Here is an 18,511-nt window from a genome sequence, read left to right on the forward strand (position 1 = left end):
ATAAGCTGCTTGGCTGTGTGTGAGTTCAGCATAAATAAAAACAGGAAGCCTTGAGAATGCAGGTGAACCTTGCAGAAAATGCAAATGGCCTTCCTGATCAGTGAACTTTGCAGTGAACTATGGATAAACTGTGTGGCTGCTTGTGTCCACACATGACGTGAAACAGGGGCAGGTAAGCCTGTGGGATAAAGGCAGCACAAAGCCCTACTGCCATCAGGGCAAAATACTGAGGGCATCAGAATTCACAGGTATACAGGGCTGCTACTGTAGAAGTGGGCACCGAGAGCTTTATATCTTAAAGTCCTCAGAAGCAGAGAGACTTTCAAGGTTTTGGCAGAGGGGGACAAATATGCATAAAGAGAATATAAAGCAACAATAGAAATAAAAGGAAATATGGTAGAAAGCCAGGCTCTACCACACTGCTACAGCTGGACTGATGGTGACTTTTAGAGGGCTCTCCATAAAGCTCTGTGAAAGTGTCAGGAGCCTGTACCATGTCAGGCTTTTACCTAAATGTACCTTTGGTGCTCTGGTCCCCTAATTCACTCTGGTCAGTCTCCTCACTCCCTGCAGGAGAGCACCCAGTTAGTCATTCCTGACTGTTGAATCTGAGTGACTTGGGAACAGAGATGGGAATGAACAACACTAGGAAGCACCTATAAATGAAACGCAGCTCTACTGACTCCTTGCACAGCAGGGTGTGGACACAGGAAAACAGTTTGGTACTTTTGTTTCTTTTTCTTACTTTTGTTTCTTTTTCCAAGTCCTGACCCACTGTGAATTTTTATTGGTAAGTCAGTAAATAGCCTCATCCTCCCGCAGCAGGAGCTGGAATTGTCCCAGTGTAATTAAATGAGCCAGTGCAGTAGTGTGCTCTCATTTTAGAAAGTCTGCAATTAGGGAATATCTTCAGTCTAGTAGGGATGAGAATAGGAAGACTGCTGTCAGGCCACAGCAGGGTGCTGGAAGGCAGTGCAAAACTCTGTTCCTGCAGAGATGCTTTTCCAGGGACACTCCTCTGTAGCTGTAATGGGAGATACACAAAGGGAAGAATTGCCAATGTCCCACTGTAATTCTGATGAGTCATTTAACACTCCCATGTGGAGAAGGGTTAGGGATCAGTGCAAGAAAGGGAGTGTGGGAAAAGCATGTTATGGTGGGAAAGAGGTAGGTCACAGCTGGCTGGAAGGCTTTATGCCTAAATTGTTGCATATGAGAAAGTGGGGAGTGTGTTGTAGTGCTGAAGTCTCCTAAATATATATGAACCACACTGATGGAACAAGGGAGCAGCCTGTAAGTGGAAGGTGATAAGAGCAAAAGTAATTGGGAAACAACCTTGATCCCTGATCTGAGAGAAGTTAGATAGCTACCTCCATGAAAGAGAAGCTCATCTAAACAAAATCAGGGAAGCAAGGGGAGTTTCTGTGGGACAAACTCTGTGGGAGGAGGAATCAGCAGGTATTCTTTGGTACTGTCCAGAAGACATCAGGTTTATAGTACAGCACCAGCTTCTATTGGTGCAGAAAAGTGCAAACACAGTCACAGACTATGTCAGCAGTCTTTCAGTGGCTCTAAAGTTTTGACAGGGGAAGGACAAAAGTGTTTGTAAGAATGAGTCTGGAAGCATACTGCTCAGTTTAAGTGTGAAGCAGCAAGACCCCTGAGCACACTAAGCTACATTAAACAGAAGACATGTGAAATGGTAAGGGAGTTTAGAAATAAGTTAGATGCAAGGGAAAGGTGAAAGAAAGCATGGAAGGTGGAAGGTTAAGCACCTTTCTAATAGGAAAGGTGAATGATAAAATAAATGAAATCAGAAAATTTTTCTTCCTTATTCTCTGTGCTTTTGGTCTTTCTAAAAATTATAAGCTGTGTCCAATTATATAGTGCTCCTAGGATTCACTACAAGGTAGCAAGAGTAAGAGATCCAAAGGCAAATGAGATGTACTCAAGTGAGGCTAGACTGATGAAATTTCTCCTGAGCACATAGGAGCCAAGAAAAACAATCTCCAAACCATTAACAAGCTCCTTTGAAAACTCCTAGAGGAAGCTTGAAGTCCCAAGGGATCAGTAAAGGCAGACTTTGTGTTTGCCTTTAAAAAGGAGGTAGGCCAGGAGTTTATGTGCCAGTCAACATAATTTCAATTAGGATTAGAGTTCCAAATGGTCTTGATAGATTGAAAGAATAGTCTGAAATCAATAAGAAGGGATATATTGAAAGACAGGTGCAAATTACATTTGAGGGAGAAAAAGAGTCGGATTTATGTATACAGATGGTAAACAGCAGCTAAATTGACAATACTGCAGAAAAAGAATCTAGGTTTATAGTGGACTGCAAATATAGTGGGATTCATTACCTTCATTGTGTTGGAAGAAAGGGCAAATGTCACTTGCAGTCTCATTACTGGGAATGTCAGTTGTAAGACAGAAATAATTACTGTGCTTAGCTGAGAATACCAAAGCCTCCAGAGGACTATGGCTCTAGTCTGGACACCTTCCTCTACAGAAGACAGGAACATGGTGAAGAAAAGAAGGAAAGGAATAGAAATAAACATTTTAGAAATCCTAGTCTGGTTGAAAGTCAAAGTCTTCAACCACATAAAACATAAAGATATACATAGGATAACTATTAGTTATTGTTATATAGGAGAACTATTAGTTATTGCTGTGTGCTGTGTAAGGGTAAAATGGAATGTAACCATCTTGGTTTGTAGCAGGAGGAAAGCCTGCTCACTGCAAGGGGGCTTTAGCCCTGAAGCAGTCGGTGCCCTGCACCCAGCACCACCAGATCCCATGTCAAAGAGCCATGCATGCAGACACCAGCTGAGGACAGTCACAGCAGGCTTGGTCACACTGCAAATGACAGAGCAGGCTCTGGTGGTCCCTGGCTGCTTCCTGAACAGCCTTGCCGTGCTGGTGTTGGTCATGAGTAACATGCATTGTTCTCAGTGGCCTTCCTCACTCCAACAGCTGCTCAGGACAATGCATATGGGTCAGTAAAACTGGGATGCAGAGGAGGAACAAATTCTTTTGTTTGTTCCTCCCCTGCACTGTGGTCTCCTTATGGCCCTGCAGCTCATTTATCTCAGGGCATGTGCACTTAGCCTGCATGTGGCTGAAGCATCTGCTCAAGCAGGACAAATATAGATGGTTGCATTTTGTTTCTAGCAATTATTTAAGATACGTCATGGCCTAACATTCTGGAGTTTCAAGTGCTGACAATTGCCATTAACTTCTGCAAGGGAAAGCATTGGAAAGGGTCAAGGGAAAGCATGCAGCACTTCTGTCAACTGTAGATCACTGTTCTAAACCTTGTGCCATAATGTGAGGTATCTGCCTGCAAGGACAACTTTTTGTAGTTGTTATTTATGTTACTTTGTGTTATTTTAACTATTATGTGGCTGGGGATGTTTAGTGTAGGTGAAGGAAATCTGGCTTTCACTCTGCAGAAGGTGTTCTAAAGCTTCTATTTTATTTGGATTATGATATTGGTGCTTGAAAATAAGGCAATGCCTTTTTACAAAATTTCCTCTGTAGGAAGAGTGAATTTTAAGGATATATCTGGGAATCCTCCTTCTCAGCACAATCACCAAAGACTCTAATATAGACTCTAATCCCAAATAGAATTTAATTAATCTAGCTTCTACAATGCCAATTCTTCTATATAAAATTGCTAAACTAGATGGAAGAGCATAGAAGGTGTTTGCATTGAAAAAGCTGATCAAAAGTTTTCCTCAAGTAATGCTGTCAAGGAGCTGGTGCTCATAGGTGGCTGTAATGTCTTGTAAAAGGGTAAAACAAAACACAGAAGATGAAAGTGGAAACCATTCCTCTGCTCTTGATGCAATATGCTGATGTTACAGCAGTGCATCAGCTGGAACGTTGTCTGTTTTTACCATTTCTTGCATCAGACTTTCACATCTTTGGGAATGAGAATTTTTACTTTGTCTGAGAAGGCAGAAGAATTGCACCTTAAAAAGTAAATCACACCCATATTTGTGCTGTTTTCACCTGCTTAAGGATTTAGAGGGGGAAAAAAAAATCCGAGCCAGCTACGTTCCCTGTTCAGAGAAAAATCCATAAAACAATATTACATTTCAGCTCTCTCCTGACTCCTGCAATCCCTCCCAGCTGCTTCCTCAAAATGCTGTTAGAGCAAAAATAACCAAAGTCTGCAGACTTACAGCATCTTGTAGCATTGGCATAACCTACAAGCTTGCATGAGTTGTATTTTATGAATAAGTTGAGCTTGAGGCAGAGTCCACTTTCCTCTCAGAGATATTGTTGATCAGTGTAAAGTGCCACTTCCCAACCAGGAGCTGTTCTGAATAGTTTGTGTATCACTGACAGGGGTTTTCCTGCCTACATGGACTAATGTCAAATAAAGATGCTGCCAATGATGTTGCCAGGCATGAAAGGCACTAAGAAAAATCTTTTCTATCTACTTCTCTGGGCTATCAGACCTTTTTAAAATGAGGCCCTGGAGGCAGAAGCTATGGAATTGGTTGAATATTTAGAATTATTGTTGTGTATTTTTGAAAGCACTGTATGTTTCTTCCATTTCTGTTTATTTATTTATTTATTTATTTATTTATTTATTTATTTATTTATTTATTTATTTAGTTAGTTAGTTAGTTAGTTAGTTAGTTAGTTAGTTAGTTAGTTAGTTAGTTGTTATATAAATTCTGGAAAAATCATAATGTATATGTTGATTCTCCTGTGTTTTTCACATGACACCTGCAAGTAAATTCCTGGGAGTTGATGTTTTTCTAAGATATTGGAGGAACTTCTCATTTCTACTAAAAAGGCAGCTGTGTTATGTAGGTACAGAAATAGTTCATTCATACACAATTATGGCTGTAATAAAGAGAAATTAAGCTGCATTATTAGGATGTAAAGACTAATTAAATATAACCTCAATCTTACAGAGCTGTTTTGGTTGCTCTGAAGTGCAGCCATAGCCATTTTAGTTTCAATTAAATTGGTTTCAAGTGTATAAAGGCCTAAACAAGTTTGATTTGACTTTTACACTCTCAGATTTCCCTGCCTTCCCATATTGTTGTTACAATTGGTTACATTTGCCTAATATTTATTGTTCTTTTACCTTAATTTCCAAAGTAAATGGGATTTTGTTACATTTTTAGGCAATGCCTTAAGTACCCAAAATGTGATCATTCAGGAATAATACCCTGCATTTTTTCATATGTGGAGCTTTCTCTACATGGTCATAATTTTAGATGTGCTTTCAGAGTACCTGTTTGTTTTTTTCCAGTTTACTGATTTGTTTAGCCTGAGCCCTAAGTTCTCTTGGACAGCAGTCATCTGTTCTTGCATGCATGTCCCAGAATGCCAGATGATTCCCTAAGGGCTTTTTGCTGATAGAAATGGCCTGGGTCGTCCCACTCCGTAACAGCTCATGGAGTCCTGCTGGTATGCTGAATAATAATTTAGTAGCTGGATTGAAGGCTTTTTCCTCATCTTTTGCCACTGGTCTTCAGAAAAAGACATTCCTAGTTTTTGCAAGGAGAGTGTTTATTTTCCCCTCCCATGCTCTCAGTTTAAAAACAATGGAGTTTTTTCACATCCATACATTCTGTGGGGTGCTGCTGTAGGTTCTCAGGTTTGGTAATGCCTGGAAGTGGCAGCTCTGGTCCTGTTCACAGAGCCAGGGACTCTGTGCTCCTCTGTGTCTGAGCTACAGGGGTTTGCAACATAACCTCTTAATCCATCTACCTGTCCAGGGCCTGAGCTGCAGCTGGTCCCAGTGGGATCTGCTGCATAGCCATGTCTGGGAAAGGCCCAAGGAAAGCAGAAGGGTAAGGCTCAGTGCCATAACAGAGGATGTGCCAGCAAGAAGAGCTCTTCTGGCATTTGACTCCGTGTATGCAATGTACTGTGAGATGCAAAGTGAAAGGGTAGCACACAACTGAGATTTGGTAAATGTGTTCACCAAAATTCAAATTGTTTCACAGTGAGTAGCATTCCAAAAAGTATTGGCAGGATTTCTTTGGAAGGCCTTCTTTGGAAGGGCTGAAGGCTTGATTTCTCTTAAACAGCTACTGATGTCTTATAGCAAGAGACAAGTGCAAAGGACCCCAAGTACTTTTTTTTATGAGGAGAAAATTTTTCTGCAGATAGTATATGGCCACATTAGAAGCTGGCTTTATTAATGAATGCACAGACTAGGTCTAGCAAAAATCCAGTTTTCTGGATTCCAGCTGATGAATTACTCTTTTTTTTTTTTAACATGTTTCTAGCAGAAGTTCATCTGGCACCATAATATTTTTTTGCAAATAACCCCTGTCATTACTGTAGGCAGCACTGTGGTGCCATGGGGGGGAGAGGAAAGGCTTGTCTCAGAGCTGCACAAATGGATTGATTTTTTTTTCCCCTCTTCTCATATTTTCTGCTTATTTGGGTCATTTCTCAAAGTACCACTCAATGCAAAATACGAAAAAATAGCAATTACCCTTGTGCAATGTATATGAAAAACTTATGAGAAGGACTATGAAAATGGTTTAAAATACTCAGTTTAAAATAGAAAAAGTATTTGCCATCTGTAAGTTCTAAGTAGAGAAGTATTATTTTTGAAAATTTAGTCTTGTTTAATGATAACTTAGTAAAAAAGTACAGTTTCATCTTGTAATCTCAAAGACTTTGATGCATTTTCTTTTACTGCTTGAGCAAAGCCCCAAAGTACTCTAGCCAGATTTTTCCTCAAAAATATAAGTACATTTTATGTGTATAAGAGTTACCAAAATGTTGCTGCTTTAAATATTTACATGATCTAAAAGTGTAAATCATATTTACATGAACAATTTGAAATTTGGGTACCCTAATGAGTGGTAAGCATGAGACTTCCCTCCCCTGCTGTGATGAGATAATGGGGGACAAAGAGAGCAGTTCAGAGTAGCTGTCTTCACACCCCTAATCATCTGCTGAAAGTGAGGTTGTGACTTTTTTTCCTGCTGGGAAGAAGACTGAGACCACAAGCTCATTCCATTTCATATTAATCACCAATTTATTATATAGAAACAGCTTTTCATCTCTCTAATGGGAATTTGCTTTTAGGCAATGTCTTTGACTGCAAAGTATCATATTCCCTTACTAATATTTTATTTTCCCTTTAATTTGATGCTAATTTGATGTAGAAAAGTGCAGTCAGCAGCAAACGTGCTTTCTTTTATTTTTCAACTTTCTGTAGGAGTTCTTCATATTTTCTGCAGAGTTGGGAGAAAAATGTGAAGCAATAAGTGAGAAATTGGTGCATCTGGAAGATCAATTGCAAAATTCCGCCTGCAGAGTTGATGAAGGAGTTATTCATATCCTTTTTGCTCTAGCTATGGATACGTATCAATCTCTGTAAGTATGCACATGAGATCCTTGCCTGTCAGACTGGCATGCAATGCTAGTTCTTAGTGTAGGTTAGATACATTAAGGGTAGGAGAAATTATTGTCTTGCTGAAATGGGCACTTTTGTGGAGTAAGTTTTCCTATAATGCATATTTTTTAAAATTGATTTAAACAGAAGTTAGTTCTTTGTAAATTAAGATTGGGTACTGAAAAGCCTTTATTTCACTGTTAAAATCTTTTTTTAGTAATGTTCGTATAATTAAATACATAGCACACCAATATGTCCATGCACCTGCATTTCCCAACATGATTTAGCTGAATTAAATGCTTCATTATTGACTCAGACTGTGTATATTGTCACCTGTAGTTTGGGGTTTTTCTTTTTTGAAAAAATGGGCAAGAGATGTATCATGTGGCATCCTACACATTGTAATCTGCCTCTAACACTCCAATGCAAGTAAAGATGAGACATTGTCTTATGCCCACTTATCTCTTTCTGTGCTTTATCTGTGAGTTTTTCTGAAGATTGCTTAACCTTTATGAGAAATTCCTTGGCCATTTTTTCAAAATTTAAGAACACAAAAGTTTTGTTTCATTTGTAACTTTCGTAGGAAAAACTTTCATAAAAGGGATTTTGTTCTTCTAAGAAAGGGCAAAGAAAGTAAGAACCGGTGAAGCTGAGGAAGATGAGAGTACTGAGCTGGTTAGGTTTTAGTAGAGAAGAGGTGGCAGTAGAGAGGATCACGAAGAAAGAGAGATAGGTTCAAGGTGCAGAGATTAGCAGAGGAGCCCTTGGAGATATCTGAATGTGAGTAGGGGTGATGATGGTGCTAGAAAGGATTCAGTTCCTGCTAAGAGAAGGTGGACAGTCCTACAGTGGATAGTTTAGAGAAAGGGGAATAAATAGTGCATGGAAATACCGTGTTTTAAGTAATAGGGCATTTATTACAAGTTGTTGCAGAATTCCTGTTCTAGAAACTTGGTTTCTTTAAAGGTAACAGAAGGATAAAGTGCAAGGGGCAGAGGGAAGGAGGAATGGTGCTAGGAGAAGGGGATTTGGGTTGGAGGAGAGAAATCCAGTCAGTAATTTGTCACTGTAAATGTTTCTTTTCTAAGCATTTCCATATACACACAATATACAGAAAGATTATTCAACCTTCTTGGTTGCAGTTGTGTTTTCCCAGTGCATTCTTCTCAGAGCTCTATGGGTGTGTCTTGTGTGTGTGTGCAGAGCATCCCATTCCTTTCTCCCTTGTGTCTATTCACTCTCAAATGAACTTTGTCTCAGAGTCCCTTACAGAAAGAACACTGAGGGTTGGAGCTATAGGTTCTTTGCAGGGGACTTAAGTAAATATTCAAACTGAACAGTCACATCTGATCATACTTAAACTTTACTAGGTAATGTGAAACAAGGTAGAAAACTGCATTTTGGGTTCCAAAAGATAATACACTACATATATGTTTAATAGTAGTGTTTCTTATGTTCTATGGAGTATGCCTATTTCTTCACAGCTGTTGACATGGCAAGAGTTAGTTAAAAAATAAAATTAGTAATGGTAAATTTCAGGAGAGTTGTAGATTAGTCTAATTTTAAGCCACAGTTTTCTGATAGAGATCTGACTTCCTCTATCAGCTCATGTCATCTAAATACAGAAATGCACAGTGTGTGATATCCTGGTCCTAGCAAGACCATCAGTCACAAAATAAGAAACCATGTTTAAAACACAGAGATGTACAAAGAAACAGTTCAGCAATTCAGCTACCCCTCATTAAGATTAAGTTGCTATTTCAGAGGTAGTCCAGGTCAATGTGCATTAAATGTTACCATCTGGTACATATAATCACTGTGCTGTACTTCAAAAAGGAATGAGAAAAATAGCTACCACAGTGCTACAGACCTGTAGACTGGGGGCTTTTTTTATATAAAGACTGCTCAGTGCCTATAAAATTAGCTTTCACTCATTGGTAACTTGCCTGTATTGCAGCAACCAGCACTAAGCTAAAAGACAACAATTAGCCTCAGTAGAGGAATTTATTCAATAGATGAATCTGTTGTTTGCATGGTAATCTATTTGATTTTAGATAAAACAATTTCCTATCACAGATACTGGACAATCATGCAGTTTTCATTAAAATCTATAGAACTCTAAGAGCAGGAGCTTAAAGACCTGAAATAGTAATGAAAGCAGGATAAATTTTTACAAGTCCATTCACTGGTTATTTTCAGCCTTCCCATATTCCTCCCAAAAAACTGCCTTACACATAAATGTTACAAAATGTGTTAGGTCAAAAATCTAACTGGGAGCTGCACAGATGTAAATTAGTCCTGTGGTCTGATTATTAAAAGACTTCCAAGGACTCCACTGAGAAAAATAAATTCCTGATGCACTTGAGCCATTTTCCAGTGTTTAGTGTGTGTCATAGCTTTGATTAATAATTAAGTTTGTATTGGAAGAAAAAACCCAGATGTCATTGTTTTTCATTCTCTGTTTTGATGGCATAGCACACTTAAATCAACCATGCTCCTCATCATAAGTGCCAGCATGACCTGAACAAAGGAGAAATCCAGTGATATTTCTTGGCCCTGAGTATAGGCACAGACCCACTTGCAATTCTAATTTATTGTTGAAATCTTTCACAAAAACCACTAAACTGCCCTTCTATGTAAAAGCATCAAACAATAGGGGCGTGGGACTGGATGTTAAAGTTCTCTGCAGCACTACAACATATTTGCTAAATTCTATGTAGTATAACCAAATAAACCTGCAAAATATTCAGTTAAGGTTGATCACTAATGAGTGTATGAAAACAGTCCACATCATTAATTGGAAAAACCACAGGATGAGAGGTGACTCATTATGGTGTCTGCAGAGCTGATGAGAGGTGTTACTTTCCTAACAGTAAAGGCCTGGAATTCACACTAAAATTAAATGGAGCCTATATTGCAATTTCACAGTCATTTTTTGTTCTTAATAAGTAGTTACATTTTGATAGACAATTTGAATGCATGTAATAGTTCCTCTTGATGCAAATGCTTTGTTGGAATAAAACCTAACTCTAGATTATTACAAAAACAATCTTCTTTCCTTGCCCTAAAATGGGCATTTTAATCAGTTATTCTGAAAGCACAATTTTGTGCCTAAACGTTGATTAAACTTCTCAGGTCACTTTGCTAACCTTTCACCTTTATCCTGCAGCAGGCTCCCACCAGTCCTATTTTATACCAGAGCAGGTTTTCAACAGAATCATGTAAACTTTAGCCCTGTCTGCAGCTCAGTGAGGAATCTCACTCTGGCTGAACCTGTAAGAGATTTTGGGATCCTTCAAGAGTTAGAGGTGGCAATGGCACACTCTTTGATTTTATTTTAGATGACAGGAGGGTGAGCTCTTCCCACTGTGTGCCACACAGAGAACATGGTTCCACTTGTAGAGTTTATGCTCTGATAGAGGTAGGTCAGTGTATTTCCACCCAGGTGCTGCAATTTCTTTGCCTTCCATTTTCTGTTGGAGCAAGCAATTTGAAAGTAGCTGATATTCAGACCACTGAAGGGTTCCATTTTTCAATATGTACCAGTCATTCTGTTGCTGTTTTTTGTTTAATGGTTTTTGGGGGAGTATTTTGGGTTTTGCATGGGAGGGGTATTATCTTAGTTTATAGAAATAACATTCATGGATGTGAAGGAGGGCAACAGTAATCAAGGGGGTAATTTAGAAAATTCTAATTGGTTACACTACTGCAAATACCCCTGAATTTTGTAAGGAGAAGTGATGGATTTCCAAGGGCCATTTTACTCCCTTGCTGTGACACCACACAGAAACTGCAGGGACTTGCTTAGTATCTTTCCCTTGCTCCCAATAATGCTCTCAAAAAGGCCAAAACCCAGGTCATTCAAAAGACTTACTGAACTCTCTTGGCTCTTCATTGGTCCTTTGTCATGTAGCACACACAGTCAAAGAATTGTTTAGCTGGAAGTGATCTTTTGAGATCATCTGGTCCAAGTCCCTGCTCAAGCAGGGTCACCTAGAGGAGTTTGCCCAGGACGTTGTCCAGTCAGATTTTGAATATCCCCAACCTGATTGTGCAACACAGTCCAGTGTTTGACCACCTGCAAACAAAAAAAAGTCTTCATGGATTCAGATTCAATTTCCTATTTTGGAATTTTTCCCTGTTGCTTCTTGTTCCGTTAGTGGACAAAAATGTCAGAAGAGTCTGGCTCCCTCTTCTTCATTCCTGCCTTTCAGCTATACACAGTGGTAGTATCCTGTAAGCCTTCTTTTCTTCAGGCTGGAGTCCCAGCTCTCTCAGCATGTCCTCATGGGATGGATACTCAAGTTCATTAAACTGGTCCTGTGCTGGAGTCTTTCCAGAAAGTCTTTCTCTCTTATGTTGGAACCCACAACATCCAGATGGGACCTTAGCAGTGCTGATTAGGGTGGAAGGATCATCTCCCTCTGCCTGCTGGCTGTGTTTTTGTTAATCCAGCCTGGGAGGCTGTTGGGCACCTTTGCCTCATGACAGGTTGCTGGTGTACAGTTTATTGTCCACCATGACTCCAAGGTCCTTTTCTACAGAGAGCTGTTTTCCATCTGGCTTAGCCCCTCCATGGGTGCTGGTGCCTGGGGTTAGGAGTGACACTTGCAGTTAGGTGGTGGCACATTGAGCTGAGCTTCTGACTGCAGGCACTGTAGAGTTTGTCTTTTGGAAACAAGCAGAAAAGTTAACCAGGTTAGAAACAAGAACAACCAAAAACCTCTTTTTGATTATTTCTGTTCTTCAAGAACTAATTTCTTCTTCAGATGTCCAAAATATGCAGTTACTTTCCAAAATCCCATTGGCCTTTATCTCAGAGCAATAGTAGTCCTTCATCATCCTTCCAATGTCTTTTATCTCATAATATGTACTCTCAGTTTCTAAACTTTCCTATAGGAATGCAACTAATCCATAACATCTACTTTTTGTCTCTCTTCCCTGAACATCTGGGCTGAGAGATCAGAAGCTGCATTTGAGCAAAATGATCCCATTTTTTCCAAAACCTCAAGAAGTCTCTACAGTAATTTGGTCTGCTTTTTATCTGCTTGCAAATCATGGTCTCTGAGATGATGCTCAAGTTTTTCAAAGAGACAAAGTTAAATAGGTGAAAAGCTTAAAGCAAGACCTGCAGCATTGTTGAATATGGGTTGTACTTGTTCCCAAGTACTTTAATTTACTGTTTATTTGACATTGTGGAGTTTTTTTCAGTTTTCAGAGGAAGAGAGCAGAACCAGAAAATATTCCTAGTTGGAACTTGTTTTCACTCCTGCCTTGGATACTGGCTCAATATTTGCAGCACTGGATAGAGAATTTGAGCATAAAAGGACACATATGCATGTGGACCCACACAGAACTGTTTGTTTGCATTTTTTAAATGGGTGAAGCTGTTTCTCCAGATCCAGCCTGTGTGTGGATAGAGCTGCCATGCTCAGCCATATATCATATATTTGTCTTAACCATAAAGGCACATTTGACAGTTACTTGTCTACATATCATTGTGGTGTTATTTACGAGGTTAGTGGTACTTGCTGTACTTAGACTATGCAGTCATCTTTTTTTGTTGCTCTATCTTTCTGTTGGTTGACAGCTTTTTTCCTGTCTTCCTCATTTTCTTCCATCCTTTAAGATTTCTCATCCACTGTCACTGAAACATTTCAATTTTGCTTTTTCTCTGAAGAGAATTTTGTAGTTGCTTGGGATATTACAAGTAACAGCATGTAGTCAGAGACTACACATCAGAATTAAACTTCAGAAGGTTTATGGTGTTCATGGATTGCAGGATTTACGTTTAACAGGTTTTCAGCAGAGCCTTATGCTTAAGTTGCAGAGGGGTGGAGAATCCAGGACTTAGAAGAGGATAATAATATTTCTTACTTCAGAGAAGATGCAAAGCATAATTAATTTGTCCTTGTTCAGTGCTTTGTAATCTTGGGATAGGAGAAGCTTTGTGTACTTCTACTACTCATAATCAGAGACATAAGCCCAGAGCTGTCCAGAAATTAGAATTATGCATGAACATATTAAGAGCAAAACATCATAGCAAATGCATGTAAATACACAAGATGAAGTTTTGGGGAATTGATAACAGAATCAAAAGCAGCCAAGACTTTTCAAAGACATAATAATGGTTGCCTGAAAGAGCTGAGGTTGGTATAGCTTTACCATGGTCCAGTCACAATTTTTCAAAAGTAGCAGCTTAGTTTTTACAGTCACCTAACCTGAGGCCATCTTTTTTTCTTGACATTGCATTAACATTGCAGTCAAGTAAAACAACATTTCCTAACATATGAGCTCTGCAAAGGACAGACTGTCCTTGTGCATTATTTCTGTGTGTTGTACATTTGAAACTGAGTTGTCTCAGTGTCATCCTTTTTTCACTTCCCTTGAAGTGAGATTCTGGCATAATTTGATAACATGCTGCTAGAAATGAACAAGTTTCTGTCTTTTGCTGCCTCTGCCCTTCATCCATACCTGTCCAGAAGACCTCAGTAGGATGGGATGGGCCCTAGGGTTTATAGACTTGATCATTGGTTTCTCATTTCAGCAGGCTCTAACATGCCTCTGTGTGCTTTCTTCTCCACATAAAGTAAGCTATAGAAGAGAGGATAAAATTGGTTGTCTCATTGAGCATGGACTTCTTCCAACAATGGATAGTGTTGCTGATTTAAGATAATCAGCAGAAAGCCCAGTATATTTGTAAGTACAAACTCATTCCCAGTCATAGCACAAGAAGCTGTACTGCCAAGGAAGCCTAGCCACTTAGAAAGATTTGTGCACATGACAGTAGTTGCTGCTGTCTCTGTGACTGTCCTGCCTTCATCTGCCAGTCTGGTCCCTGCTGCACCCCTTGCTGCCACCACGTGACACCCTCCCTCTCGTCATTGTGGAGCTGGGAAAGAGGGAAGTGGAAGGTCTCTTTCAGAGGCTGAGCTCTTCACCATCAGTTTCTTCCTGAATTCATTGCAGGAACCCTGAACTAGACAGAGGAAAATAAAATGTGGAAAACTCTTTCTTAAGCAAATGAAGCATTTTACACTAATTATTGGATACTTTTCAGGTGGCCTTCTTCCTTTTAATGCACAGCAGTACAACCTAGTTACTGCCCTCTTTGCTTTTCAACCTTGCTTTGTTCAAAGCATTCCCTGTGGAGTCTTGTGTAGCTTTATGTTTGTGTGTTCTGCACTATAATTATAATGATAATTCAGCTAATGTGAAATCTTTCTGGAGGTAAGTGTAGCAGAAACACTTTCTCTGCTGTAAGCTAGTTTTGCTCCTTACCTAGATTCCCACCCCACCTTGCATAGCACACGTTGTTGAGCTCACTAATGCCACACAAGCTGTGGTCACACTTGGCATTTGTTTCAGACTACTCCTGTTGCCTTCACCTGGTCTGTGTCTCTGGCATAAAAGTCAACCCTCTATCCTAAAAGTCATTCCTCTATCAGGGAACTCACACCTAGTGCTACTGCCTCCGTGGTACACAATATTTTTTGTCTCTTTCCTTCCTTTCTTCCCATGAGAACAGCCTCCAAGCAGTATCCTCTTTCCCCTCCCTTTTTTAAACTGCTAAATAATGCTACTCGAGAACTTGAGTTTGCCTGTATTTTTCTTTTGCTAGCAAGTGTGAGAAATGTATTAATATTTAATCCAAACAATTTGGAAGAAGTTGAAGCTACAATTAGATAGCCATGGCCATCTGTTGTGAACAGCAGAACAGGAATGTACTTAATAACTTGGAAAGAGAAAAGGGACTGCCAATCACCTATAGAATATTCCTTAATAAAGCTTGCACAGTCTCTGCAGAGGGAGATCCAGGTGGTGAAGGAGACACTCCAGACCGTGCTGGTGCAACTTCAGTCAGCCAAGGAGGCAGAAGAAAAGGCTGGAGACTTCCTCTGTGACAGCTGGTGTCCAGGAAAACAAGACTTGAAGGAATAATGAGCAGAAAGAGCTGGTAGGATGACATTAATTCACAAAGGGCTGCTTTTAGTAACTGAATACTGTTTTACTAAGCCTCAGGGATCTCTTCTCTCCCCTGCATAACTAATAACTAAATCAATTATGGAGAAACAGAGCCTGGAGGTCTATCATCAGAAGTATGTTACGCAGCCTCATATGTTTTGGCACAGATTGGGAAACAGCTTTCAGAGCAGAGCAGCTCCTGTAAATGTGTAGATTACAAATTGATACATTTCAAGTGAGTCTGCAAAGTTGCCTTTAATGTCAGTGAAGTGTTCTCCTTGAAGGCTCATAAACACGGTCTTCCTCTACTCATGGATTTTTGCCCTGATTTAAAATGCAGCATTAAAACTGGAACATCTAGTATTTCTTGGAAAATAGCTCTAAGAATAATATGAACTTTTTTTTCCCTCTTTGGCTTTAACAGCTTTCTTACACTGAATGTATTTTCACATTCCTGCCAATAATTAAATCAATAGGGTGAAATTCAAGCTAACCGTGTTCTTTCAACTGAAATTTGGATCTCATTTCATCTGTGGTATAAAGTACAGTGGAGGTAACTAACAGCAGCCCCTATAGGAGTAGTTTAACTCAATTTATTTAGGTATTAATATAAACTTTCTTTAGTATTACAGGGGTTGTAAAGCAAAAAAAAAAATCCTGTGTTGGTGATTTGTGTTGCTTATATTTAAATATTGTATGAACAAGAAGTCATTTAAGTCTGGTCATAAAGATTACTGCCATTACTTTGATCTTCCTTGTAAGCTTCAGAAGGAATGCAGATTTTTTTTGTAAGACATGTATGTCAATATATACACTTGCATAGTTAAAAATGTATTTTATAGGAAATAAAAGCAATACTCAGCTGAAGCCAACTGGATAATTGTTCAAAAGACTTCATGTCTTCAAAAATTCATGTGTACTTCTACTTTGATACCAGTATATCTCTGATACCATAAAAATTCTGTTGCAGAGGGAGAATTAAAAAAAAAAAATCTTAATTTTAAAAAATACAATAGAAAATGTCTTGCAACTGAATACTGTACTTTTTTGATACTGTTTTTCTGACATTTTTAGAATTACTCTTCTATTTCAGTTACATTTTTATAGCCACATTGTGTTTTTGCAAACTTTGAAGGTCCTTGGACTACTTTCCCACTAAGATCCCGTTCATTTTTTGTGTGTTTTAATGCTAGTTGAAACTTCTACCTCAGTGTTAAGTACGGAAGGAGGGGGGGAAAAAAGTGCCAGGCAGCTGAGACATACAACAGGATTATAATTGCCTCCAGGAGCATATGGTTGTCAACCCAGGGCAGAGAGCTCAGATGCTTTCTAGAGTCACCAGATCCTCAGGGTTGCATTAGAGCCCTGTAATTCAGAACATGGTTGACTTTTCTCACTGAGTTATATATGGGCCAGCATCCACATTGTGGTAAAGACTCTTGGAGCTCCACCTTGCCTGGACTCTGCTACTCAGCTCCCTAATGGAGATCTCTTGCTGTTCTTCTTGCTAAGTGTCTCTCTCCACGTCCCTGTTCAATACCTACCTCCCCACCACAGCTCTGGCACTTTCTGAAGGTCCCCTGAACAGATGAACAAGGTGTTTGCCTCCAGCTCAGGGCAGGAGACAAGTGCAGGTGGCACCCTGACATTCAGCCCACGCACAGGAGCAGCTCCAGAGCAAAACCTGCCTGCCAGAAAGCACTCATGGAAACCCACATGAGTTCAGGTAAAGAGGAAGGAGAGCACTCTCATAGAAGCTCCCTGGGGTTCAATACCACACAGGGCCCAGGTACTGCATTTCCTGCAAGGAGCATTTATATAGGACCCTGAAAACAGTCCCAGAGATGATGGCCAGTACACCAAACTAAGGTTTCATGACACCCCACTCTCCCACCCTGCAGAGTTTTGTCCTTTGAATACTTAGTGTCTGCAATGTAAGCAGTTGTTAGGCCCTAGAAGTGCCTTAGAGCCAGGATCAGCTACGGCTGAAGCATCAGATCTGCCTCCTTGCAGCAGCAAGGGCTCAACAACAGCAATAGGACCCAGCCACCCCAGGGGCAGGAGAACAGCACCCTCATTCCCACTAGCAAGGTTTCTTGAAGACATTCCCATTCTATTAAAAAAATTGTATGGCTTTTGTATTTCAAAGCTTCAGAGCACTACTGCATCTTAATAAAAACTCAATTAAGGCAACCACTCTAATAAGACACTGAATTTCTAAGGAGAAGGGAAAATGAATCAGTCATCATTGCTGTTGTTTGTATCTGTTAACATCTATTTTATATGTAACATGGACTACTACTCCTTTAATTTATTGTTCCATTAACTTCATTGTTTGTTGTGGGAAGTTAGAGCCAGTAACCATCCCTATTCTGAGACACATGTGATAATAAGCATACTTTAAAAAAAGGTATACTATGCAATGTATCAGCTGCCTTTTATCTGTGAATAAAAAACTTTCAAATAAAGAGAAGTATGTTTTTAACTAACCCAATGTCTGTTTGCATTCTGTGCAGTGTACAGCATTTTAGGAGTTTCATCACCGGGAGTGGAGGAAAGAAAAGGAGAAAGAAACCATGTGTGTGACTATTATTGTGCTGCTGACAGCAGTAATTCTTCTGCTTGGGCTAGCCTGTTACATCTTCTGAAAACAGTCTAAAGACATATTCAAGACTAAAGCCTGACAGCAATATGTAGTTCTTTTCAGCATGAGAGGGAGAAATAAGTATCACACAGTGAACTGTACAGACAGGTAAAACCTGCACTTGGGTCCCAGCTTGACTCAGTCTTGCTGTGCAGCTGAGCCCTGCCTGCCCTGCCTCAGTTCCTCACCCATGGATAAGGGCTGAAGGAAGAGCAGCACGACTGTGCCTCGACTACAGCAATACCTGAGGCCAAAGTTGTGCTCTTACACACATTCATTGCCACAATGGGAGGCAGGAGAGTGTGTATGGTGTCACAAGGACCAGTTTCATACATTGTTGCTAGAATTCTCACTTCTGGGCAGACTGGTCTCCCACCACCTGCAAACAATGAAAATCTCCAGAAAGAAGTTTCTTTCCTGCCCAGGTCATGTGCTGTTCCTAGACCCAAGAGGTTTAAAGCCCAGACCCAAAAGGTTTAAAGACTACATAGGCAAATAAGGCTTTGTGTGTTTTCTACTGC

The 18,511-nt window shown here is 39.8% G+C and overlaps 1 protein-coding gene across 1 annotated transcript in view; it reads left to right on the plus strand.

Moving 5' to 3' along the window:
* DISC1 (DISC1 scaffold protein) overlaps window positions 1–17,797 on the plus strand; it is a 188,439-nt gene extending 170,642 nt beyond the window's left edge. Inside the window, exons 13-14 of the mRNA XM_050972620.1 lie at window positions 7,205–7,321; window positions 15,176–17,797. Coding sequence (XP_050828577.1) covers window positions 7,205–7,321; window positions 15,176–15,322 — 264 coding nt within the window. The 3' untranslated portion in view covers window positions 15,323–17,797. The remainder of the gene's footprint in view (window positions 1–7,204; window positions 7,322–15,175) is intronic.
* Window positions 17,798–18,511: the final 714 nt, after the last annotated feature.

Source organism: Serinus canaria, chromosome 3 (genome assembly GCF_022539315.1).
Source record: "Serinus canaria isolate serCan28SL12 chromosome 3, serCan2020, whole genome shotgun sequence".
Lineage (NCBI taxonomy): Eukaryota > Metazoa > Chordata > Aves > Passeriformes > Fringillidae > Serinus > Serinus canaria.